The sequence below is a fragment of the Caretta caretta genome, chromosome 6, assembly GCF_965140235.1.
Source record: "Caretta caretta isolate rCarCar2 chromosome 6, rCarCar1.hap1, whole genome shotgun sequence".
In the NCBI taxonomy this organism is placed as follows: Eukaryota; Metazoa; Chordata; order Testudines; family Cheloniidae; genus Caretta; species Caretta caretta.
The window spans coordinates 2,439,902-2,466,820 of record NC_134211.1 but is presented as its reverse complement, the minus strand read 5'-3'; the positions used below and the strand labels follow the sequence as shown (position 1 = coordinate 2,466,820).

The 26,919-nt window shown below is 51.3% G+C and overlaps 2 protein-coding genes and 1 long non-coding RNA gene across 5 annotated transcripts in view; 2 read left to right on the top strand and 1 right to left on the bottom strand.

Moving 5' to 3' along the window:
* The window catches only part of STX1B (syntaxin 1B), a 51,442-nt gene that overhangs the window by 9,349 nt on the left and 15,174 nt on the right, over positions 1–26,919 (top strand). For 2 of the 3 annotated variants that reach the window (XM_048855636.2, XM_075129173.1), the window contains exons 2-9: positions 8,152–8,226; positions 9,545–9,644; positions 10,328–10,402; positions 10,542–10,615; positions 13,348–13,456; positions 14,288–14,361; positions 14,712–14,849; positions 17,245–17,355. In XM_048855636.2, coding sequence (XP_048711593.2) covers positions 8,152–8,226; positions 9,545–9,644; positions 10,328–10,402; positions 10,542–10,615; positions 13,348–13,456; positions 14,288–14,361; positions 14,712–14,849; positions 17,245–17,355 — 756 coding nt within the window. Of the gene's footprint in view, positions 1–8,151; positions 8,227–9,544; positions 9,645–10,327; positions 10,403–10,541; positions 10,616–13,347; positions 13,457–14,287; positions 14,362–14,711; positions 14,850–17,244; positions 17,356–18,437; positions 25,807–26,919 lie in introns of those variants that run through there. The other variant, XM_048855635.2, reaches the window with a different exon arrangement.
* On the bottom strand, positions 4,580–25,745 carry LOC142072450 (uncharacterized). The gene is made up of 3 exons (XR_012668794.1): positions 25,617–25,745; positions 18,321–18,423; positions 4,580–8,293 (listed from the first exon to the last, which is right to left on the bottom strand). It is a non-coding gene; the product is annotated as an uncharacterized LOC142072450 (long non-coding RNA).
* On the top strand, positions 10,717–12,061 carry LOC142072449 (uncharacterized; the record flags this gene model as incomplete). The annotated part of the gene is made up of 1 exon (XM_075129174.1): positions 10,717–12,061. A coding segment is annotated over one exon (1,266 nt), but the record flags the coding sequence as incomplete, so codon positions are not given.

Genomic DNA, 26,919 nt, shown 5'->3' with positions numbered 1-26,919 from the left:
ACAGACACATGCTGTCTCTCTCCAACACACACACACCCTGTCCCCTCCCGACCCTCTCAGCCCTGAGACCCCAGAGCAGTGGCTGGAGCCCCACAGTTGGTGGGGACCCAGACTCCAGCCTGGTTGCTATTACTGTCAAGGTGAAGCGCCAGGGCGTAATTTGTGCCAGGGCCCGGCAGGTCAGAGCCCCGGCACCCCTGGGCTCGGCAGGTCACGGCCACGGCACCCCTGGGCTCGGCAGGTCACGGCCACAGCACCTCTGGGCTCGGCAGGTCAGAGCCCCGGCACCTCTGGGCTTGGCAGGTCAGAGCCCCGGCACCCCTGGGCCCGGCAGGTCACGGCCACGGCACCTCTGGGCCCGGCAGGTCAGAGCCCCGGCACCTCTGGGCCCAGCAGGTCACGGCCCCGGCACCTCTGGGCCCGGCAGGTCACGGCCCCGGCGCCTCTGGGCCCGGCAGGTCACGGCCCCGGCGCCTCTGGGCCCGGCAGATCACGGCCACGGCACCTCTGGGCTCGGCAGGTCACGGCCCCAGCGCCTCTGGGCCCGGCAGATCATGGCCACGGCACCTCTGGCCTCGGCAGGTCACGGCCCCGGCAGCTTTGGGCTCGCTGCGTCAGGTATGAATGTAGAAAAATTGCTTGTGCCCCGGCACCTCTTTCATTACAGATTAAGCATCGGCCCACTTCTGATGCCAGAGGCAGTTGGGTCCTACCAGCCCCGCAGTGTGGGGCTGGGACCCCCAGGGTAACGGAGGGACAGACTGGACAGGAGCAGGGAATGAATCTGGGTCACCCAGCACGGGGGGAGCAGGGGCTCTGGGTCCCTTCTAGGACGGGGGCAGAGAGGGGAGATTAGAAAGTTTGGAAGATCCATCCATCTATCCATCTCCATATATCCTCTCCATCCACCCATCCACATATACCCCCCCATCTATCCATCCATCCACATATACCCCCTCTATCTATCCATCCATCCATCCTTCCATCCACATATACCCCCCCATCCATCCATCCATCCATCCACATATACCCCCCCATCCATCCATCCATCCATCCATCCATCCATCCATCCATCCACATATACCCCTCTGTCTATCCATCCATCCATCTCCATATATCCCGTCCATCCATCCCCATATACCCCCTTTGTCTGTCTATCTGTCCATCCATCTCTGTATATCCCCCTCCATCCATCTACCCATCTATCCATCCATCCCCATATACCCTCTCCAACTATCTATCTATCAAGACAGCCAGCCCCATACACTCCCTCCATCTATCTACCAATCCATCTATGCATCTATCCCCTTATGTCCCCTCTATATATCTACCCATCCGTCCCCTTTTCCCCCTCCATCTACCTACCTATTCATCCATCCCCATATACTCCCTCCATCTACCAGCCTACCCATCCATCCTCCTACACCCCATCTATCTTTCTGTCTGTCTAGCCATCCATCCCTATAAGTGTCCTTTCTCTCTCTCTCTCTTCCCATAACCCCCCAACTCTCTGTCCCTTCCAAACACAACCCTTTGGGAAGAAAGTGGGGTCTAATGGGTTAGAGCAGGTTGGGAGCCAGGACTCCTGGGTTCTGTGCCAGCTCTGGAAGGGGAGTGGGGTCTAGTGGTCAGAGCAGGGGGGTGGGAGCCAGGACACCTGGGTTCTGCCCCGGCTCTGGGAGGGGAGTGGGGTGTAGTGGTTAGAGCAGGGAGGTGGGAGCCAGGACACCTGGGTTCTGTGCCGGCTATGGGAAGGGAGTAGGGTCTAGTGGTCAGAGCGGAGGCGGTACGGGGGAGAATCCACGGGCGGGGGCAGCAGTCGTGGGCCGAGCAGCCATGAAGCTGTTTAAGTGGCTCCATATTTGGGCAGCTGAGTCTTTTTTTAGCCCAGTGCTGTGACGCTGGTGCCCTGGGTTTTCCTCAGCCAGCGAGGGGGGGGCCGTGCTGCTAAATACGCTGCGCGCCTCTCGGGGGCCGGGAGCGAACGGGAGCCGTAGCACTAATTATGATCAAGGATTACTCCGCAGGAGCAACCCAGCGCTTTGGGGGCCTGTCAGCGTCGCTCCCCCGGCACTGAGATGCAGCTGCCCCTGGGGTGGGGTGTGGCAGCTGTTTAACGGCCATGGGTGGGGGGACACCCCTGCTTATACAGCTTGACCCTATGCCCCTGCTAGAGAACCCAGGAGTCCTGGCTCCCGGCTCCCCCTGCTCTAACCCACTAGACCCCACTCCCCTCCCAGAGTTGGGGAGAGAACCCAGGAGTCCTGGCTCCCAGCCCCTGCCCCCGCTCTAACCCACTAGACCCCACTCCCCTCCCAGAGCTGGGGAGAGAACCCAGGAGTCCTGGCTCCCAGCCCCGCCTGCTATAACCCACTAGACCCCACTCCCCCCCCCCCCCCCCGAGTCAGGGATAGAACCCAGGAGTCCTGACTCCCAGCCCCCCTGCTCTGACCCATTAGACCCCACTCCCCTCCCAGAGCTGAGGAGAGAACCCAGGAGTCCTGGCTCCCAGCCCCCCCCCCCCCCCCACACACACACACACTCTAACCCACTAGACCCCACTCCCCTCTCAGAGCTCTGGATTTCCATCACTTTCCCTACAATTTGAACATCCCCCCACAGTGCTCCTTACGTCATCCATCTCCCCCCCCCCCCCCGCTCCCATCCCGAACCCTGCCTAGACTTTCCCCTGGTTGCGGGGCTTGAATCCTTTGGCTCCCCCCAGGGCCCCCCTCTTCCCTGCCTGTCCATGCTGCAGGCTGCCCGTGATGGAGATCCCTGCATGATGCTGCAGCAGAAAGCCGGCCCGAGAAAAGAGCTGCAGGGGAAGGGACCTGGCGACTGACAGGCTGTGCAGACAGACACCGAGAGGGCAGGAAACCGGCACAGAGAGACACACATCTACAAACACCCACAGAGACACACCAGCCCAAAGACCACACCCGCCCAGCAGGGCCCCCAGCGGCACCGAACAACACACACGCGCCCACACAGCCGCCAGGCTAGAGGTGCGCAGTCAAAGGTCGAGAGATGCCTTGACACAAACACACGCTGGGATACGTCAGTGGTGTGTGGCTGTGTTCCACTCACAGCCCCACAACCGCAGGTGTGCACGAAAGCACACAACCAGGCAAACACGCCGGCCTGCAGACACACACCCACACACACCCCCAGCCACAAAACCCCAGGCACAAATACACACACACACACAGCCTGTGTGTCGTATGGCCGGGCAGGCTGGTGAAAGGGTGTGGACGGGGAGGGGTCAGGAGGAGAGATGGGGCGCAGGAGAGCCAGAGAACAAGGAGTGGGGAGCAGTCTAGCTACATTTTGGGGGGACCCCTCCTCCCTGTATGACAACAGAGGCTATAGGGAGGACACCTGAATCTTGAACGCCCCACTCCCCGCAACACAACACCCCCTAGTGCCGCACTGGGGCAATGCGGCCAGCCCTGACTGCCAGGGGAGAGCGCCCCCTATTGAGCCCCTGCCGGGCTCCCTGCAGCACAGCGCCCCCTAGTGACGCACTGGGGCATTGGGTCAGCCCTGACTGCCAGGGGAGAGCGCCCCCTATTGAGCCCCCGCCGGGCTCCCTGCAGCACAGCGCCCCCTAGTGCTGCACTGGGGCAATGCGGCCAGCCCTGACTGCCAGGGGAGAGCGCCCCCTATTGAGCCCCCGCCGGGCTCCCTGCAGCACAGCGCCCCCTAGTGACGCACTGGGGCGTTGGGTCAGCGCTGATGCCACTCCGGAGGCGGGTTATTTTGGGGATGACGGGTTCCTGGAAGGACATTGGGAAGGTGAGAGCCCCCCAAGAAGAGGATGGGCTGCCCTCCGCCCCCTTTCCCCCCCAGCCACCGAAGCATGTGCGTTATGTCACCGCTCCAACACACCAAGCAGTGACCTTGAAGCGAAGGAGACGCATGAGAGATGCGAGCCAGAATGCCCTCCAGGAGAGGCACACAGACACAGCCTCGGCCACAGCCCCTCCCCAACCCATCTTCACCCCTCCATGTCTCGATCCCAGACCCCTCCCCTCCTGGAGCACCTTTGGGACACCCCATCTCTCTCTCCAGCTTCGGGGGATGGGTCTTTCTCCCCCCCAGCTCTGGGGTGGGACCCCCTGGCCCATGCCGATACACTCCCTGCAGTGCTGGGGCTCTGTGCAGGGAGCATAGCCCACCCAGGGGGAATGTTCCCACACCGGCAGTCCAGACCATGTCGCCTGGGGTTAGATCAAGTTTGGAAAGCGTCTTATGTAAGTGGAGTATAGTCGTGGCATAGACAGGGCTGCATGTAGGGCTGTGGAATGGAGGAGCATGAGATAGATAGATAGATAGATAGATAGATAGATAGATAGATAGATAGATGGGTGTATGGGCATAGATAGATAGATAGATAGATAGATAGATAGATAGATAGATAGATAGATAGATAGATAGATAGATGGGTGGGTGTATGGGCATAGATAGATAGATAGATAGATAGATAGATAGATAGATAGATAGATAGATAGATGGGGTGTAGTGGGAAGAGATGGGGGTGTATAGGGATGGATAAATAAAGGTAGAGTTGGAAGAATTTGACTTTTTAAAATTAATTTTGATGTTTATTTTTAAGCATTTTTTTCCAATTTTTGTCAATTTAAATTTTCATTGGTGCACAAAATTATGGGGTTCACACAATTTTTTGTGTTTGTATTGATTTCAATTTTCAGAGTTGTGGGAAATTCCCTGGGGGCATGAGGCCATAATTATTTAATGGCAGGAAATGCTGAGATTCAAAAAGCGTTGTAACCATTACAACACCAATTGTTCACATCACATGTCAACGCATAAGCGTACACTTAAATCAAACTCTCCTCTCAGGCAAAATCTTCCTTACTTTGCCCAGTTGTCAGTTTCAGTTGTTATGGATGGAAATATTTTGTTTCATTGCTCTGTGTGTGTGTACGGTGAAATCGATGTTTAACAATAAAAATTAAATCCCTCAAAGCCTAGATCAGTGGTTCTCAACCTTTCCAGATGACTGTACCCCTTTCAGGAGTCTGATTTGTCTTGCGTACCCCCCCAGTTGCACCTCACTTAACAACTACTTGCTTACAAAATCAGACATAAAAATACAAATCGTGTCACAGCGCATTACTACTGACGAATTGCTGACTTTCTCCTTTTTACCATATAATTATGAAGTAAATCAACTGGAATATAAATATTGTACTCGCATTTCAGTATGTAGTATACAGAGCAGTATAAACCAATCAGTGTATGAAATTTTAGTTTGGACTGACTTGGCTGGTGCTTTTCATGTAGCCTGCTGTAAAACTAGGCAAATATCTAACTGAGGTGATGTCCTCTCTGGAAGATCTGTGTGTACCCCCAGGCGTACACATACCCCAGGTTGAGAACCACTGGCTGAGGTAAAGGAGTCTGTAGCTAGCTGAGCTAAGTATCAGAGGGGTAGCCGTGTTAGTCTGTATCCACAAAAACAACGAGGAGTCACCTTAAAGATGAACAGATTTATTTGGAGTGGGTTTTTTACCCACGAAAGCTTAGGCCCCAATAAATCTGTTCATCTTTAAGGTGCCACTGGACACCTCGTGGTTTTTTTAGCTGAGATAGATCATAGTTGCAGAGAGATCTGTATCTCAGTAGAGACAGAGAGAGAACTAGATACATAAGTACAAAACTGGTTGGAAAACCATTCCTAGAGAGGCATTATCAGTGGTTCACACTCATGCTGGAAGGGCGTAATGAGTGGGGTTCCGCAGGGACCAGTTCTGGATCCAGTTCCATAAGCGCGGGAACTAGGGGTGCGGGGGGTGCTGCAGCACTCCCGGGTTCCTGACTGCCAGCCCCGTGCCTGGGGTCCCAGCTGCCGCCCCACGCACCCCGGGTTTCGGCTGCCGTCCCCACACGCCCGGGGTCCCAGCCTCCGCTCTCGGGGGTGGAGGAGTGGGTAGGGATAAGGAGGCTGGTTTTTAGCACCCCCACTCTTAAAAATATTCCAGCGCCACTGTCCGGTTCTGTTCAATATCTTCATCAATGATCTAGATAATGACATAGAGAGGACACTTATAAAGTTTGCGGACCATACCAAGCTGGGAGGTTGCAAGCGCTTTGGAGGATAGGATTAAAATTCAAAATGCTCTGGACGAACTGGAGAAATGGTCTGAAGCCAATAGGATGGAATTCAATAAGGACAAATGCAAAGTACTCCACTTAGGAAGGAACAATCAGTTGCACACATACAGAATGGGAAATGATGGCCTAGGAAGGAGGACTGCGGACAGGGATCTGGGGGTCAGAGCAGATCACAAGCTAAGTGTGAGTCAACAGTGTCACGCTGTTGCAAAAAAAAGCAAACATCCTTCTGGGCTGTATCAGCAGGAGTGTTGTCAGCAAGACACGAGGAGTAATTCTTCCGCTCTAATTAGGCCTCAAGTGGAGTATCAGGTCCAGTTCTGGGTGCCACATTTCAGGAAGGATGTGGACAAATTGGAGAGAGTCCGGCGAAGAGTGGCAAAAACGATTCAAGGTCTAGAACCCATGAGCTGTGAGGGAAGATTGAAAGAACTGGGTTTGTTTAGTCTGGAGAAGAGAAGACGGAGAGGGGACATGAGAACAGTTTTCTAGTATGTAAAAGGTTGTTACACGGAGGAGGGAGAAAAATTGTTCTTAACCTCTGAGGCTAGGACGAGAAGCAATGGGCTTAATTGCAGCAAGGGCGGTTTAGGCTGGACATCAGGAAAAACTTCCTACCTGTCAGGGTGGTTAAGCCCTGGAAGAAATTGCCCAGGGCGGTTGTGGAGTCTCCATCATTGGAGATTTTTAAGAGCAGGTTGGACAAACACCTGTCAGGGATGGCCTAGGTAATACTTAGCCCTGCCATGAGTGCAGGGGACTGGACTAGATGACCTCTTGAGGTCCCTTCCTGTCCTACGATTCTATAGATAGATCTCCCTATCCTCCAAAACAAATATCTGTCTGTCCATCTCCATACAGACACCCCTCTATCTGTGGGATGTAATGGGTTAGAATAGATGGGGCTAGGAATCAGGATGCCTGGGTTCTATCCCTGGCTTGGTAGGGGAGTGGGTCTAGTGGGTTAGAGCAGGATGGGAGGGATGGGGGTCAGGGTTGCTGGGTTCTAGTCTTACCACTGCATGACCTTGTTCCACCCCCTTTGGCACTCTGTGCCTCAGTTTCCACAGCTGTTGCAGTAGATCTGTTCCTTCTTTAGGCCAGGCTGACTTTAGTGTTTGGTGGGGAAGGATGGATGGGGAACCCCAGTGAAATTATTTAGGGGGACCCCTCCTCTTAATCTCTTGCCTCCCACATCCCGTTTCCCGCCTCCTCTGCCAAAACCAGACACAGCATCGCCCATTGTTAACTGTGGGGTGGATGCAAGACCCCAAGGCCACCCCTGTCTTTAGTGGGGAGCACTGGGTCCTATTCCCTGAAGGCTTTTGGCCTAAAGAGGGTCAAAGCCAGGGTCTCAATTTTTCCCCTCTCCCAAAATTCAGCCTCCCTGTCCAGCCAACAAACTACTCCAGGCCCAGGCTCTGTTGGCCTTTGTAGGCCTTGCAGGCCACCGTGGGCAATGTGGTGTATAGGACAGCACCCCAAAGTAGGTTTGCCAACTTTGGTTGGATGAATTCCTGGAGGTTTCCTCACATGACATTATCTTTAATGAAAGATTACTCATTAAATCCTGGATGCTCCAGGCCAATCCTGGAGGGTTGGCAACCCAAATGGGGATAGATAGATAGATAGATAGATAGATAGATAGATAGATAGATAGATAGATAATGGGTGTTTCAACAGAGTTGTGGGTGGGGGAGCTCATGGCTTGAATAGCATGGGGGAACTGCAGATTGGTGTCGAAGGGCATTTTATGTCCTAAATTGCAGGACAACTGCTGCGCTCCACCCCAGAAATGGCCGCATTTCAGGGCGGGTGAGCCATCCCTACGTGGTGTCGCTGTGTGGCTGTTCCCCAGCTGTCCCACCCTAGAGGTGGCTGCATCTCAGGGCTGGGTTGTGTGATACATGCCTGCCCACCCTGGAAATTGCTCGAAGGTGGCCGCTGGGATCCGTGTGCATCTGGGGGAGACAGCGCAGGGTCTAACGTCTTCTCTTCTCTCCTCTCCAGGCCAAAGACAGCGACGATGAAGAAGAGGTGGTTCATGTGGACCGGGATCATTTTATGGACGAATTCTTCGAACAGGTGAGAGATGAAAGGCTGCTCTTCATATGAGTTGGTCCCCGTTTCACTGGGAGTCTCCCGGAATCGTCTGCCAAACCGGGAGATTTTAGGCACTAAAAGTTCGTCGGCGCAGCGGGGCTAAGGCAGGCTCCTTGCCTGCCCTGGCCCTGCTCCTCTCCCGGAAGTGTCCGACATGTCCCTGTGGCCTCTGGAAGGGGAGAGGGACTCCGCGCACTGCCCCTGCCCCGAGCGCCGACTCCACGGATCCCACTGGCCAAGAACTGCAGCCAATGGGAGCTGCGGGGGTGGTGCCTGCAGGCAGGGGCAGCTCGCGGAGTTCCCTGCCCCCCCCTCCAGGGGCAGGGCGCGGAGTCCCCTGCCATGAGCCCCCTCCTGGAGCCTGCACCCCACAGCCCCTCCTGCACCCCAACCCCCTGCCCCAGCCTGGAGCCCCCTCCAGCACCCAAACTCCCTCCCAGAGCTTGCACTCCAACTCCCTGCCCCAGGCTCAGCCCAGAGCCCCCTCCCACACTCCAAACCCTTCGGCCCCAGCCCAGAGCCCGCACCCCCTCCCACACCCCAGTCCCCTGCCCCAGCCTCGTGAAAGTGAGTGAGAGTGGGGGAGAGCGAGCGACAGAGGGAGAGGGAATGGAGGGAGCGGGACGGGGCCTCGGAGAAGGGGCAGGGCAGGGATGGGGCCTTGGGGAAGGGGGAGGCGGGGGTGGGGGGCGGAGCAAGGGTGTTTGGGTTTGTGTGACTAGGCAGTTGGCAACCCCAGTCCCACTCCTCACCCAGCTGCCATACCCCAGACCTGGCTGCATCTTAGCCCCTTAGCTCGCGACATGGGGTTTCTGTGTAACCTGAAATAACTCCTGCCAAGGCAGGTGGTTCTGAATTAGCGTGCAGCTGGCCTCATTAATATTCAGACAGGGTGATTTACAGGCAAAGGAGCTCACTAATGATGCAGTTTGTCCTTCGCACGCAGGTGGTGATGTCGTAAATTATACACCTGGCCTAGTTAATTCTGCAGCCATGGCGGGTAGGGTGCGGGGGGCAGGAGGAAGTTCATTTCCAACGCCACAGCATGGTGCTAGGGGGCGATATGGGACAAGACCCAGGGCCTTAGCCCAGCACCCCCTAGTGCTGCGCTGGGGCATTGGGGCCAGCATGGAATGCCAGGGGAGAGCGCCCCCTACCAAGCCCCCTGCCCCACTCCCTGCGGCGCGCCGCCCCCTACCGAGCCCCCCGCCCCACTCCCTGCAGCACAGAGCCCCATCCTGGTATGCCTGGAGACTGCGGTTCCCCCCGTGCATGTATCTGTCCGTCTGTCCACCCCCAGGTGGAGGAAATCCGCGGCTGCATAGAGAAGCTGTCGGAGGACGTGGAGCAGGTGAAGAAGCAGCACAGCGCCATCCTGGCTGCTCCCAACCCAGACGAGAGTGAGTTGGGGTGCCCCAGGCTGGGGGGGGGGTCTCTGAGCCCCATCGCCTCCCTGCTGGGGGAGAAGAGGACGGAACCTAGAGGTGTCCATCCACCCCTTCCTTCCTCCTTCCTTCATCTATCAACCCTTTCACCCCTTTACCGACCTACCGACCTACCTGCATACACCCCCCTCTGTCTATCCAACCCTCTCCTTTCATTCATCCCTGTCCGCCCATACATCCCTCCCCCTTCCTCCTGCCATCCGTCTCTCTGGGCCTTCATCCCTCCCCACCTCCAGCTATCCATCCATCCCTCTCGCCTCCTCGTCCTCCATCTGTCCAGCCACCCATCCGTCTGTCTGTCCACCAGCCCTCTGGCCAGCCCTCCATCTGCCTACCCAACTGTCCGTCCCGCCCTCCATCTCTTCGTCACTCTGTCCCTCCATCCCTGCCTCCATCCTGTCATCCTGTGAATGCACCTACCTATCCGTAGCCACGCTTCTCTCCATTCACCCTTTATTCACCCCACTGTTCCAGGCCCCGCCCCCCCGTGTGGAAGGGGGGCAGGGAGGGGACGCCCCCGGGGGGGCGTGCCCGCCATGGGGATCCCAGGGGGCCAGGAAGGTGGCCTCAGCCCCAGTGTGGGAGGCGGGCATGGTGGAGACTCTTCCATCTCATGCCCCTCTCTTCCCCCCGTGCAGAGACCAAGCAGGAGCTGGAGGACCTCACGGCCGACATCAAGAAGACGGCCAACAAGGTGCGCTCCAAGTTGAAAGGTACGAGCCCGCGTGGCCATATTGGCTGGTCCTGCACCCCCTCCCCTCCAGGGCATGTCGCTCCACCCTGAGAAATAGTCCCCTTCTTCCATGCCAAGGGGTCCGCAGCTCTGACGCTGCTCCTCATGTCTCTCCGCAGCCATCGAGCAGAGCATTGAGCAGGAGGAGGGGCTGAACCGGTCCTCGGCTGACCTGCGGATCCGTAAAACACAGGTATCCCTCCGCCCTCTGCCCCCCGACACAGGTATCCCTCCGCCCTCCCGCCCCCGACACAGGTATTCCTCCGCCCCCCCGACACAGGTATCCATCCCTCCTCAGCGCCCCCAATTACAAGTATCCCTCTGCCCTCACTCCCCCAAACGCAGGTATCCCTATCCCCTCCGCCTTCCTCTCCCCAGACACAGGTATCCCTCCGCCCTCACCCTCCACAACATAGGTATCCCTCCACCATCAGCCCCCCCCACCCCGCAACCCAGGTATCCCTCCGCCATCACCCCCCTCCCCAACACAGGTATCCCTCGCCTTCTCCAAACACAGGTATCCCTCCGCCCTCACCCGCCACAACACAGGTATCCCTCTCCTTCCCCAAACACAGGTATCCCTTCGCCCTCACCCTCCACAACACAGGTATCCCTCCGCCATCACCCCCCTCCCCAACACAGGTATCCCTCGCCTTCTCCAAACACAGGTATCCCTCTGCCCTCACCCGCCACAACACAGGTATCCCTCTCCTTCCCCAAACACAGGTATCCCTTCGCCCTCACCCTCCACAACACAGGTATCCCTCCGCCATCACCCCCCAACACAGGTATCCCTCCACCATCACCCCCCCAAAACAGGTATCCCTTCGCCCTCACCCTCCACAACACAGGTATCCCTCCGCCATCACCCCCCAACACAGGTATCCCTCCGCCATCACCCCCCAACACAGGTATCCCTCGCCTTCCCCAAACACAGGTATCCCTTCGCCCTCACCCTCCACAACACATGTATCCCTTCGCCATCACCTCCCCAACACAGGTATCCCTTCGCCATCACCCCTCCAACACAGGTATCCCTCCACCATAACCCCCCCAAAACAGGTATCCCTCGCCTTCCCCAAACACAGGTATCCCTTCGCCCTCACCCTCCACAACACAGGTATCCCTTCGCCCTCACCCTCCACAACACAGGTATCCCTCGCCTTCCCCAAACACAGGTATCCCTCCGCCATCACCCCCCAACACAGGTATCCCTCGCCTTCCCCAAACACAGGTATCCCTTCGCCCTCACCCTCCACAACACATGTATCCCTTCGCCATCACCTCCCCAACACAGGTATCCCTCCACCATCACCCCCCCAAAACAGGTATCCCTCGCCTTCCCCAAACACAGGTATCCCTTCGCCCTCACCCTCCACAACACAGGTATCCCTCCGCCATCACCCCCCCAACACAGGTATCCCTTCGCCCTCACCCTCCACAACACAGGTATCCCTTCGCCCTCACCCTCCACAACACAGGTATCCCTTCGCCATCACCTCCCCAACACAGGTATCCCTTCGCCATCACCCCTCCAACACAGGTATCCCTCCACCATAACCCCCCCAAAACAGGTATCCCTCGCCTTCCCCAAACACAGGTATCCCTTCGCCCTCACCCTCCACAACACAGGTATCCCTTCGCCCTCACCCTCCACAACACAGGTATCCCTCGCCTTCCCCAAACACAGGTATCCCTCCGCCATCACCCCCCAACACAGGTATCCCTCGCCTTCCCCAAACACAGGTATCCCTTCGCCCTCACCCTCCACAACACATGTATCCCTTCGCCATCACCTCCCCAACACAGGTATCCCTTCGCCATCACCCCTCCAACACAGGTATCCCTCCACCATAACCCCCCCAAAACAGGTATCCCTCGCCTTCCCCAAACACAGGTATCCCTTCGCCCTCACCCTCCACAACACAGGTATCCCTTCGCCATCACCCCCCCAACACAGGTATCCCTCCGCCATCACCCTCCAACACAGGTATCCCTTCGCCATCACCCCCCAACACAGGTATCCCTCGCCTTCCCCAAACACAGGTATCCCTTCGCCCTCACCCTCCACAACACATGTATCCCTTCGCCATCACCTCCCCAACACAGGTATCCCTTCGCCATCACCCCTCCAACACAGGTATCCCTCCACCATAACCCCCCCAAAACAGGTATCCCTCGCCTTCCCCAAACACAGGTATCCCTTCGCCCTCACCCTCCACAACACAGGTATCCCTTCGCCATCACCCCCCCAACACAGGTATCCCTCCGCCATCACCCTCCAACACAGGTATCCCTTCGCCATCACCCCTCCAACACAGGTATCCCTCGCCTTCCCCAAACACAGGTATCCCTCCGCCATCACCCCTCCAACACAGGTATCCCTTCGCCATCACCCCCCAACACAGGTATCCCTCGCCTTCCCCAAACACAGGTATCCCTCCGCCATCACCCCCCAACACAGGTATCCCTTCGCCATCACCCCTCCAACACAGGTATCCCTCCGCCATCACCCCCCAACACAGGTATCCCTCCACCATCACCCCCGCCCAACACAGGTATCCCTCCGCCATCACCCCCCAACACAGGTATCCCTCGCCTTCCCCAAACACAGGTATCCCTCCGCCATCACCCCCCAACACAGGTATCCCTCCATCTTCCCGCCCCCAATATCCCTCCCTCCTGAAGCCCCAGCCTCAGCATCATCAACTTCTGGAGCCATCCTCTCTCTTCCGTCCCTTCCTTCCCCACCTCTCCAGCTCTCTCCCATCACAGCTCCCCGCAACCCTCCCTCCCCTAAGCCGAGGGCGGATCACTCACAAGCTCACTCATCACCACAAGCTTCCGCCACCGAAGGGAACCAAAAAGAAATCGTCCCGCTCTGCGTCTCTCACAGTGTCTCCCTTCCCCGCCCCCTCCCCCCAGCACTCCACCCTGTCCCGTAAGTTCGTGGAGGTGATGACGGAGTACAACGCCACCCAGTCCAAATACCGGGACCGCTGCAAGGATCGGATCCAGAGGCAATTGGAGATAAGTATGTTTGGATTCGGGGGGAGGCCGTTGCAGGGGGGGAAGCTGTGGTTGTGTGTGTGTGTGTAAGAGAGAGTGCGGCACTTCCCCTTGCCGGTGGGAATCAGGGCCCGAGGTGTGTGTGTGTGTGTGTGTGTGTGCACACCCTCAAAGTGCTGAGTGACCCCAGTGCCCCAGTGCGGCGCTAGGGGGCGCTGTGCTGCAGGGAGCGGGGGATCAGCAGGGGGCGCTCTCCCCGGGCAGCCAGGGCCGGCCCCCACGCCCCAGTGCGGCGCTAGGGGGCGCTGTGCTGCAGGGAGCGGGGGGTCAGCAGGGGGCGCTCTCCCCGGGCAGCCAGGGCCGGCCCCGATGCCCCAGTGCGGCACTAGGGGGCACTGTGCTGCAGGGAGCGGGGGGTCAGCAGGGGGCGCTCTCCCCGGGCAGCCAGGGCCGGCCCCCACGCCCCAGTGCGGCACTAGGGGGCGCTGTGCTGCAGGGAGCGGGGGATCAGCAGGGGGCGCTCTCCCCGGGCAGCCAGGGCCGGCCCCCACGCCCCAGTGCGGCGCTAGGGGGCGCTGTGCTGCAGGGAGCGGGGGGTCAGCAGGGGGCGCTCTCCCCGGGCAGCCAGGGCCGGCCCCGATGCCCCAGTGCGGCACTAGGGGGCACTGTGCTGCAGGGAGCGGGGGGTCAGCAGGGGGCGCTCTCCCCGGGCAGCCAGGGCCGGCCCCGATGCCCCAGTGCGGCACTAGGGGGCGCTGTGCTGCAGGGAGCGGGGGATCAGTGGGGGGGGGGGATTTTGCTTCCATCAGCCCTGGAGCAATGGGCCAAGGCCACTGACCTTCTATCCCCTTCACAGCTGGCAGGACAACCACCAACGAAGAGCTCGAAGACATGCTGGAGAGCGGCAAACTGGCTATTTTCACTGATGATGTAAGTGTCAGGACTGGGATGTCACCCGAAACAGGGCTACCCGTGTTCCAGACTTGGATTGGAGACCAAGTCAGTAGCCCAGTGCAGCACTAGCGGGTGCTCCCCCCCCCCCCAGGCAGTCAATGCTGAACCCAGTGCCCCAGCGCTGTGTTTTGGGGGCGCTGTGCCACTGGGGACAGTTGCATTTCAGCACAGGGCGAGCAATCCCCATGTAGCCTATCAGTGTGCGCTGTTACCCTGCTGCCCCACCCCAGAGGTGGCTGCATTTCAGCAATGGGTGAGCACTAGAAGGCCCTGGGGGATGGTGGGACGCTCGTTTCTATAATCCAGACTCCCTTCTGCTTCCACAGATCAAAATGGACTCACAGATGACGAAACAGGCTCTGAATGAGATCGAGACCCGACACAATGAGATCATCAAACTGGAAACCAGTATCCGCGAGCTGCATGACATGTTTGTGGACATGGCTATGTTGGTGGAGAGCCAGGTTAGAACCTGCCGTGTTCTGGGTCTAGAGTGGGCTTCAGCCTAGAATCCGCAGCCTTCTCGATGGTGGGGCCCAGGAGCTGTGGTTAAGAACCTGCAGAGTTCTCGACCTTGGAGCCCAGGAACTATTTTCGACAGCCTACAGCCTTCTGCATCGTAGAAGCTATGCACTGTGATCTAGAACCCCAAGAGTTCTAGATTGTGGAACCCATAAACGATGGTCTAGAATAGTGGTTCCCAACTTTTTCTCTGCTGTGGCACAACTTGAGCTCCAGGGGCTCTTCTCCTCCCCTCCCCCCAGCTGGCATCTGTAGGAGGGAAGGGGAGGGGCAGAGGAGCCAACCCGTTGCTCACACAGGAGGGGAAGAGAGGGATATTGAGCTCTGATTGGTTGCTCCACCCCTGGAGGAGGCAGGTCAGTGAGGCAGATGACCAGTCAGAAGGCAGCTTTCCCCCCTTTGTAGTTTTTCAGAAAATTCCTTGGCACCCCTGTTCAGGCCTGACAGCACACCATAGGGAAAACACTGGTCTAGAACCTGCAGGCCCTGGGGGATGGTGGCATGCTCGTTTCTATAATCCAGACTCCCTCTGCAGGGAGACTGCAGGGTTCTGAACCTTTGGCCCATATTATCCACAGCCTTCTGCATCATAAAACCATATACTGTAGGCTAGAACCTACGGAGTTCTAGATTGTGGAACCCATGAGCTGTGGTCTACAACATACAGGGTTCTAGACCTTGGGACCCATGAGCTATTGTCTAAAGTCAGGGTCCTAGAACCCATGTACTCTAGAACCTGAAGAGTTCTGGATTGTGGAACCCATTAGCTGTGTTCCAGGGTTCTGAACCTTGGGGCCCATAAACTATTATCCACAGTCTTCTGCATCTTAGAACCCATGCGTTTTTCCTAGATCCAAGAGAGTTCTGGATCAATGAACCCATGTGAGATGGTCTGGAATGTATAGGGTTCTATACTGTGGAACCCAGGAGATTATTACCTCAAGAGCATTCTGCATCTTAGCACTCAAGAACCTGCTGCTATCTGGACCATGGAACCCAGAAATAAATCTCCAACCAGCAGAATTCTAGATCATGGAGCCCATGAGCTATGCTCTAGAATGTACAGGGTTCTGTACCTTGAACCCATGAGATTATTGTCCAGTCGACATCTGCATCCCAACAGCCTTCTGCACCTAAATGCAACAGTCTGTGTTCTGAATTATGGAATCCATGCATTATGGACCGTTCTGGCATGATAAATCCGAGAATGAACTATTATCTAGAATCCACAGACTTCTGCACCTTAGAACTTAGATGTTGCACTAGAAAACCCAGAAAGTTCTATATCATGGAACCCATGAAACATAGCCCATAATTTACAGGGGACTGTAACCTAGAACCCCTGAGATTATTACCTCAACCTGACAGCTTCATGAATCTAAGCCTCCATGATCCAGAACCTGCAATGGCAGTCTAGAACTGATAACGTTCTGGATTTCAGAGCCCATGGTTGGCTTCAGCATTTCAGGATTAGCCAAGTTCTCAGTCCTTTGAGCCACTAAAACCTCAGAGGTCTTTTGCATTACAGAACAGTGAGAGTTCTGGATCGTGAAAGACATGAGCAATGGTCGAGAACATAATGCATTCTGGAACGCAGGACACTTGACAGCCAGATGGGTTCCCCAGTCTAGAACCCAGAGAGATCTGGATGGTGATGCTTCTGAAGATACTTACAGCTGCATGTGTTCTGCCATCTAGAACCCATAGCATTCCAACACTCTGGGGCCAGGAAAAGTGCTAGAGAGAGTCTCCAGATGGTGGATGCGCTATCTTACACCCTACCGTAAGGTGACGGTCCACTCTAGAACTCTTCTAGAACATCAGTGGATCGAGGGTGCACGTTCTTGGTTCCAGAATGTACAGCGTTACAAGTTCTGAAACAGACTCACCAATCTTTCAAAGGTTCTGGCACCCGGGAAGCACTAAATGGGGCTGCTTTGTAGAGTCCAGCAGGGGCTGCAAAGGTGTCCCATGGTGTGCGTTTTTAAGCTCACAACAAGATTTCCAATTCAGCCGTTGGCTTCTCTCCAAAGGGCTGCCAGCCAAGGCCCCATTGTGATGTTGTGACGGGGAACTCTTCTCCCACGAGAATCTGGACTGAGGCTCATGAAACTCATTGCACACAAGACTCAGAAAAGCTTTCAGATAAAATTCACTGCTGACTTACAGCACCTTCCTAGAGGGGAAAGGCCCAGTGTCCCATTCCCTGCCCCCTTGAGCAAGCCAATCCCATTTTGGAGCCAATGCCCACTGCAGGGCAAAGAGGCCGGGTCCCATTTCCTGAGATGGTCAGTCTTTCTGTGCTGGTTTACCCCTCACCTGGGCTCTCTGTTTCAGGGGGAGATGATTGACCGCATTGAATATAACGTGGAGCACTCTGTTGACTACGTGGAAAGAGCTGTGTCCGACACCAAGAAAGCTGTAAAATACCAGAGCAAGGCTCGGAGGGTGAGTGCGGGGATGGGGCTGGGGGGGGTGGACCCAACCTGCTCTGCAATTAACCCCCTTCAGCTGGGGAGAGAGGCTGAGATCCCACAGAAACCCATACACATATCTTGTCCGTCACCACCCAAGGCAGGTCATCCCCGAGAGCCTCCTCCCACAGCAGAGAGGGAGACGCCCCACCGGAGCCCCCCTCTAGTCAGTCTCCTCCCTTCTCCTGTCTCCCTCTCTCCATCACTCCATCCCCAAGACCTCTCCACACCACACACTTTGTTAATTTTGTGTTTGGCAGTCTCTGTCTATCCACTCCCTTCTGTCTTGGCCCCCACTTCCCCCGGCTGTCGAAACACTGCTATCCCATCCCTGGCCTCCCCCACACCCACAGCTCTGCCGGTGCCCCTCACTCCTGACCCACAGCCCTCTCCTGTCCCAGCCCCTTGGCAGGGCAATGAGGGATCTCTGTCAGACTGCCACCTGGCAATGTGAATAAACAGATGTGATGAGTCCAAGAGCGGGAGAGGAATGACGCTCCGGGTGAACATGAGGGTCAGGGACACCCTTTGTTTCCATCAGGAGATGGAGAGATCTAAGGAACTGAGGACCCCTGGGTTCTAGTCCTGGTTCTAAGAGGGGAGTAGAGTCTAACAGGATGGAGCCAGGGGAAATAGGAGCCCAGACTCCTGAGTTCTGTTCCTTATTGTATAGATGGATGGTGATTTAATAAATCACCTTTTTGTGCAATGGAAATAAATAAGAACAGCTGGTGTCACTCGGCCCTCGCTCCATTGGGTTCAGTGGGGCCAGATCCCCAGCTGGGGTCACTCGGCCGTCGCTCCATTGGGGTCAATGGGGCCAGATCCCCAGCTGGGGTCACTCGGCCGTCGCTCCGTTGGGGTCAATGGGGCCAGATCCCCAGCTGGTGGGAATCCATGTAGCTCCTGTGATTTCCGCCAGCTGAAGATTTCACTCACCTGCTCGTTGTCTTGCTGATGCCCAGTCCAGCCATGAAAGTATTAAAATAGCCATTAACATCTCTCCTTCCTTCTCTCTCTCTCTCGCTCGCTTCCTGGATCCCTGGGGTAATGTAGAAGAAAATTATGATTATAATTTGTTGCGTGGTCCTTGGTGTAGTTCTTGCTTCCTCAATTGGGGGGACTCTGGGGTTGTAAATTAAAGCAAAAAAATATATAATAATAATAATAATAATATAATAATAATTTAAAGAAAAATTGTACATGCAATGGATATAACAGCACATGTTCCAGCTACCTATACATACATTCCTTGGGGGTCAGCAAATCTAAGTTTCTTGTTCTCTGCCATCTTTCCATCCATCTCTCCATCCCCCAGAGGCCTGGGTTCTCCCCAGATCTTCTGACATCCTTGACCACTGGTAGGAGGGCGTCGATTTGTCTCATAACCAGCCTTTGGGTTCACAGTGACCCAAAGCTCCGGTTCCTCTTCACATCAGGGCTTAGCCTGGAGGGACGGTGTGGTGATCTGTCCTTTGTTAACGCTATCTTGTTTTGGGTTCTGCTGGGGATGGTGTGGCCAATAGTAGAGGGGAAAAATACCAGTAAAATACATGGGAAACTAGCATAACAGGATATTATACTGTCAATACTAGACTGTTAAGGAATGCCAGAGTGGTTACCAATCAGTTGTTATGAAAAAAAATACCAGTTTATTCTAGGAAATACGACAGTACCTGACTCTTACACTGTCAATATTAGCCCACTGAGGAAAAGAGGGGTCGTTACCCATCAGTCATTTGGAAAAAATACCAGAGAATTATATGAAACATTAGAGCAGCAAACTATTACAATATCAGTACTAAAATATTAAGGAATATCAGAATGATTACCAGTCACTGGCTGGGGTGGGGCGGGGTGGGGATGACAGACTGTTACATAAAATACTAGAGTAACAGGAAACAGTGTTCATACTAGAGCATTGAGGAATTCAAGAGCATCCAGTTATACCTGAGGATGAATGAAGCACGATCCCAAAATACTAATAGTAACATACTAGTCCTGCATTAACATATTAACATATAGAGGAATGCTACAGCAGACTCCAATGCTACAGTATCAATGCTACGGTATCAAAACCGCTAGAGTACAAATACTGTCGTTCCAAAGAATACTGTCATACCTCAGAATACTTCAATATAGATTCATAGATATCCAGGTCAGAAGGGACCACTACGATCACCCAGTCCGACCCCTCTGCACAACGCAGGCCACAGAACCTCACCCACCACTCCTACAAAAAAAACCCTCAGATATCAGTGTTACTGCAGCCAGGTGTATGAGAGCAGTGTTGCTAAAGTGCCCAAGAACCCAAACTGCTTCTACTGCAGTACCCAGGAATAGTGGAGTATTTATGCTACGCGAGCAAGAATGCAGTAGTCATGAAGACTGGAGTAGCAATACAACAGTATGTAAGAGTGTTCAAACTGTCCAGATGAGGTCATCCCTCATCAGAAGATATGAGAATACTACAAAATACTCCAGTTTCTAAAGATACTCCAGTATGCTTGACTTGGGGAAGCACATGGCTATTCCAGCTCACGCCTATTTCCAATTACACATGCCAGGAATGGTTGCCACTATGTCAGGTGTTATTGAAAAAGAAATGAGCATTACTACAGAAATGCTACAAAATCAAATAATACTCCAGTATTCTAGATGGGGAGATCCTAATGTTCAGCCCCTCCTTTGCATGAGAGCAGCTGTGAACAAAAAATATTATTAAGTTATTAATGATCAGGAAATGTATTACACTATGCCAGAGTAACAATCCTGGGCCATTGTAAAATATACTAGAATAATGTACCCTGACAAGGCAAATGACACAGTACTTGAAGGTAATAACAGTAATACATGATCGCAAATACAACAGCCTTAGGAAGGATATTACTGTGGTGTCCTCGTGCAATGTTGGCTCCTACAACCTAAGCCCTCACAAAATACTGGAGTATAAGTACCAAACACTACACCCTTATAAAACACTAGAATAATATTCTAAAGTAATAACAGGTCCCAAATACTAAACTCTTGTAAAATACTAGAGTAATAATGGCACCCCAAAATGCTAACGCCATATAAGATACTAGAAAAATAAGGGCTCCCAAATACTACAACCTTATTATAATTCTGCAGCACTATAGAGTAATAATGGCTACCCAAATATTACACTCTTATAATACATTCAGGTAATATATAAATACTGGACATACAGGTTTCTGGGGAGGAAAATCCCACCATATTTTAGACTAATAGTGGTGCCCAAATACTACACCTTTATAAAATTGCTTGGATACTATACGTAATGACTGGTAATTATTAGTAATAAATGCTAAATTGTATGTCTATGGAAAAATATCACGGTATTCTAGAGTAATGGGCTACACATTTATTTAAAAATACCAGAGTTATATAGAGTAATATGGAATATGTAACATTATGCCTAAGAAAAGAAAAAAGACAGTATTCTGGAGTGAGAGTAAGTGGCCAAGTAAATACGTCCTTGAGAAATATATTAAAGGAATATGGAGTAAAAATGGATATCCAAATAGCATCTCTTTGAGAAAAATACTACGGTAGTCTTCAGTAACAATGGCTTGCCAAGATTTACACCACTGTAAACATCTCAAATATTATACCCTCATTTTAAAAGAATCATAGAATAGGGCAATGGGGGTCCGGGCCCTGTGGGGGACCATGAGCAGGTTTCAGGGGGGCCGCCAAGCAGACTTGCTGGGGCCCAGGGCAGAAAGCCGAATTCCCACTGCATGGGGCTGAAGCAGAAGCCTGAGCAACTTAGCTTCAGAGTGCCCCCTGTGGCATGGGGCCCTGGGCAACTGCCCTGCTTGCTACCCCCTAATGCCGGTCCTGGCTTTTATATGCAGAAAACCAGTTATTGTGGAACAGGTGAGACATGGAGTTTTTATAGCATGTTTGTGGGGCCTCAGAAAGAAAAAGGTTGACAACCCCTGGAATAGAATATAGTAACAATGAAACCCAAATACTACATTCATATAAAAATATTGCACCAGGGTATATTAGTAATAGCTCTGCGGGTAATACAATTATAGTACAGAATAATAAGGGCTGTTCAAATATGCCCCTGAAACAATATTGCAGAAACCTAAAGTAATATTGGATAGCCAAGCAATACAGAGCTAAAAAATACTACAGTATTCCAGAGTAATGGTAGCTCTCCTAATACAACATTCTTATAAAAATGCTAAATCGCTATAAATTAATAATGGATGCCTAAATACTTTACCTTTCTATGCTATATTCAGAAAAATTACTACAGTATACTACGGTAATACCGACCCTCCAAATATTACACCCTTATAAAAGATACTGCGGTACTCTAGAATGTTACTGTTTTCCAAAGAATGCTCCCTTAAGGAAAATACCGAGGCAATATAGAGTCACAGTGAATGCTGAAATATTGTTTCTCTGGAGAAAATAATACAATATTATAAAGCAATCATGGCTCCCCAAATACTATACCTTTTATAAAAATGCTAGAGTAATAAGAGATGTCCAAATACTGCACAGTTCTAGAAATGTAAAACTAATCTCGAGTAATGCTGGTTATATTTGATTGCTGCAGTAATCTAAAGCAATACTGGTCCCCAAATACTATAGCTCTGCAAAATACTGTGGTAGTCTTGAGTAATAATGATTATCCAAATATGGCACTCTTATAAAGACCCTGGAGTATATAGTGTAATAGTGGCACTTAAATATAGCCTTGTAAAAAGTACGATAGTAATCTAGAGTAATAATGGTTCTCAAACGCACTCTTGTAAGAATACTAGAGTAATTTTGAGTCATAATGGCTCCCTGAAAAAAACACTTATAAAAATATTTCAATGATATAAAGTACTCATGACTCCAAAACACACTTTTGTAAGAATACTAGAATAATCTAGAGTAACCATGGCTTGCAAATACAGTTTGGAAACAATTCTCACTCTAGATTATGGGAGCATTTGTGTACACTAAACTTCTATAAATAGTGATCTAATTAACAGTGGCTCCTGAATACACTTCTAGACTAATTTAGAGTAATAATATCTTCCAAACACACTTTGGAAACAAATATTACTCTAGATTATTCTTGTTTTCTTTACAAAAATACTTCTCTAAGAATAGTAACCGAGAACAATAATGGCTCCCAAATACATGTTTATAATAATACTATAGTAAGTTAAAGTAATAGTGTCTCCCTATCAGACCCTCAGAAAATCATGGAGTAATGTGGAGTAATAACCGGTCCCAAATACACCCTTGTAAAATACTAAAGAAATTGGAGTATTTATGGCTCCCAAGTATGCCATGATAAAAATACTGGAATAATAATGTATCTCCAACGGCTAGTCCTCCCAAATTACACTGCAGCATTCTGGAGTAATAGCCCCAAACGCTGCCATGTCACTATGGTATTGGAGCTCATTACTCTAGTACAGTGGAGTATTCCTACAAGTATCTGGGGCAATTATTCTGGGATGCTGTAAGGAGAGTGGGTTTTTTTGTGGTGGGTAAGGTTATCCCAGAGCAATATCAGCCACACCTGGGTATTAACAGTCTTCAAGGCACCCTACGGCGGAACTGTCTTGTGGCCAAACGCCACTGAGAGCTTTGGCCTCAGGAGGGAATAGGCATAGAGGAAGGGACTAGATTGCTACAAACCACGTGGTGGGACTGTGGCTGGTCCCTCATCCCAGATGGAGGGGTGATCACCCGTCAGGCTATGAGGAGACACCCCATCAGGACCCATCTAGCCCGCACCCAACTGGGGCACAATCATCCCTGACCATCTGCTGCCCCGGAATCCTGCTTTCCAATGTCCCAGCAATGGGGCAACATAATTCTGTCCCTGTACCTCGTCCTTACCCACTAGGTCGTCTTCCTGACTACTGTGTCACACTGTTGCATTTTATAACATACGTGGGTGCACGCACACACACACACACACACACATATATAGTGTGTGTGTGTGTATTTCTATTTCCATACATATGTGTGTGTATTCACACACATGCTATACACAACACATTTCTGCATGCTGCATATTGTATACATTAACGTACGTGTATCTACCTATATGTATATGCGTAGGTGTGTATTTACTTATTTGTGATTTTGTGTGTGTGTGTGTGTATCTGTGATTGTGTGTGTATGTGTGCATGTGTGTATGTATATTTGTGATTGTGTGTGTGTGTGTATATACACTTATACATTATATATATATATATATATATATATAATTCTAGTTATGCTATATAAAACTATACCCTGTGACTAGGTAGATAGATTGAGATACACACGGTGTATACTACATATCTGTGTTTGAGTCTCCAGCTCAGTGGCTATAGTCACAGCGGTCGGTGCAGCTGTAGCTAAATGCTGGTCACGGAGAGTCAATCTGCTGTATTTGAGGTGGGTCCCACCGGCCCGCTCTCTGACTGGGAGTGGGGGCATCCTGTCTAGACCAGGGAGAAGAGTGAGGAACATTGTTGTGTGCAGAGCAGACATAAACACACCAAATATACTAATCAAGCAGGGTGGGCCCGGAATGGGGCCAGGTCCCAGCTGGTGTCATTCAGCTTTGCTTCACTGAAGGCAAAGAAGGTGGTACTTTTATACCAGCTGGGGATCTGGCCCAGTGGGTGTGAGAATATATTGGAGGCAATGTGTATGTATATGTACCGGGATAGGTAGGTAGATAGATAGATATGCATATGTGTATATTTGTATCTTAAATATCCTACAGATGTGTGTGTATATATATATATATATGTGTGTGTGTGTGTATATAAACAAATATTAAATATACTATAGATGTCTGTATATGTGTATGTATTAGATATATTATAGATGTGTGTATATAAACACGAATATTAAATATGGTATATTGAATTAAACCTCTATAATATATTTAATATTTCTAGTGTGTGTGTGTGTGTGTGTATATAAAGATACACACATATACAGCATATTTACTGCTTATGCATGTATGAGTATAGATAGACAGACACATCTATAGTATATTTCCTATATATCTGTATGCCTGAGTCAATATATTTATATTTAAGATAAATACACACATCTATCGGGTATTTAATATTTATGTGTATATTCATATATATAAAGATACATAAAGACACATCTACGGCATATTTATTATGTGTGTGTGGATAGTATATTTCTTATGTATCTGTATGAGTGCAGATATATTTCTATATAAATATAAGTACACATATATAATACATGTACAATATGTATATTTACCATACATATATCTATATCGCATATATATATAATATATATTTCATATATAGATATATGTGTAAATATTTAGATTTATATACACACACACATACATATGTATAGGAAATATACCATACGCGTCTATATCTATCTTTATATAAAAATATATGCATAATATCTTTACTATGTGTATAATATTTATATATATATATGTTGTATATAAATACACACATACATATATAGTACATTTACTATAGATGTTTATCTACCTTTATATATGCACACACACACATATATAAATATATAAAATATCCTCTGTGTGTATCTTTATGTATAAGTATATAGCTACATTCCCATATACATAGTAGCTATACTATATATGTGTGTAACTATGGATACACACATATATCACAAATATACTATATACCTATGTATTCATACACACACAGTGTGTCAAAATATACTAGACACACACACACACGCGTACACACACACACTCACATACAGAGCCAGAATCCCAGCTGGTACAAACGATGATAGTTCCATGGATTTAGCACCACTAACCATTTCTATCAGCTGCGGCTTGGCCCCAGGATCTAGCCGTTATATGTAGTATGTGATCTGTGTGTGCGCTCACAATCCCTGTACCCACCTACACAATCTCCATTCCTCCGTGTCTGCATTCCCAGCCCACCTTCCAGAAAAAAAAAAAAAAAGGAACAAACCAAACTTAGATTTTTTGATCTTTTTTAAACAAAACACAAAAGCGAACAAAAAAAAAAAGCCGTTAAAAAAAGACTAAAAAAACAAAACAAATGCGGGAGAAAAATTCCTACCGAGTTGTCGATGTCCCTCGACTTCCCTTTTTTGGGTATTGAGCTGTGTATTGTTTCAATGTGGGCTGTTTTCCTGTAATCTGTGGTGTGTTTGCTAAGAAACAAACAAACAAATAACATCTTCATTTTTTCTTACCTTCCTCCCTTTCCTGTTTCCACTTCCGTTCTCTTCCTCTGGCCCTCTTCGGTCTGTGTGGCAGTAAAACATTTTTAAAAAGACAAATGAACTGGAAAAAAAAACAAAAAACACTCACATTTTCCCCCCTTTTGCTGCTTGGAAACATGTAAAAGAACAGCCAAAATAAATTAGTTTTCCAATCACCGCATGATCTGGGATCCTGTCTGGATTTATCGCTCCTCTATTTCCCCCACCCCCCCCACCCCCATTATTTGCTCCGCTTTGGATCGAGAGAGTTTTCCCCTCCCTCTCACTGAACCTGAGAGGAACCAATGTTTTGTTCCAGATGGGAGCTGTGAGATGGTTTTGGCCAGATAAATAGCAACACATCACACGCCTACACACGCACAAAGTGAACTGAGGAGGTACAATAGTGAGTGGTGATGCAAATGCACCCGCCCACCCACAGAGTGAACCGATTTGGGGGGGGGCGTGCAAAACACAAGTGCATTCTCGCACACACAAGGCCTGATTTCCTTCAGCAGGAGGCAGCATTTCACACATACACACAGAGACACATAGACCCACCCCTTCATGGCCAGTTTGATGCAAACCCCAACAAATAAAATCACCTCCCACGGCTGAGAAGGTGGGGAGCTGCTACCATTCCTCATAGACAGGGTATCTCCGGGGCAGATATAATTCCACCTACTGAGTGAAGAACATATCACCCCTCTTCTCTACCCCCCAGCTCAGGCAGGCACCCTGGGAGCGCCCCAAAAACTAGCATCCTTCCCTCTGAGGGTGCAGGGTGGAGGATTCCACTCCACAAAGCCCCATAACTTTCCCCCGTAGGTCAGGTTTTCCAAACCTTTTCTCGTTTTTGTTGCTCTCCTCTGGACTCTCTGCAATTTGTCCACGTCTGGCCTAAAGTCACAGGACTCCAGCTGAGGCCTGAGCAGAGCGGGACAATCACCGTCCGTGTCTTACCTACGACACGCCAGTTCATACACCCCAGAATGACATTCGTCATTAGCCTTTTTTCAGAACTACATCACATGGCTGATTCAGCTCCAATTTGTGACCCACTGTCACCCCCAGAGCCCTGCCAGCCATCTGACCCCCTACCCACTTAGTCCCCATTTGGTAGCTGTGCGTTCAATTTTTTCCTTCCTAAGTGAAGTACGTTGAACGTGTCTGTATTGAACGTCCTGGTGTTGGCTTCAGACCAATTCTCCAACCCGTCAAGGGCGTTTTGAGTTCGAATCCTGTCCTCCAAAGGGCTTGCCACCCCGCCCAGCTCAGGTCATCTGCAATTTGA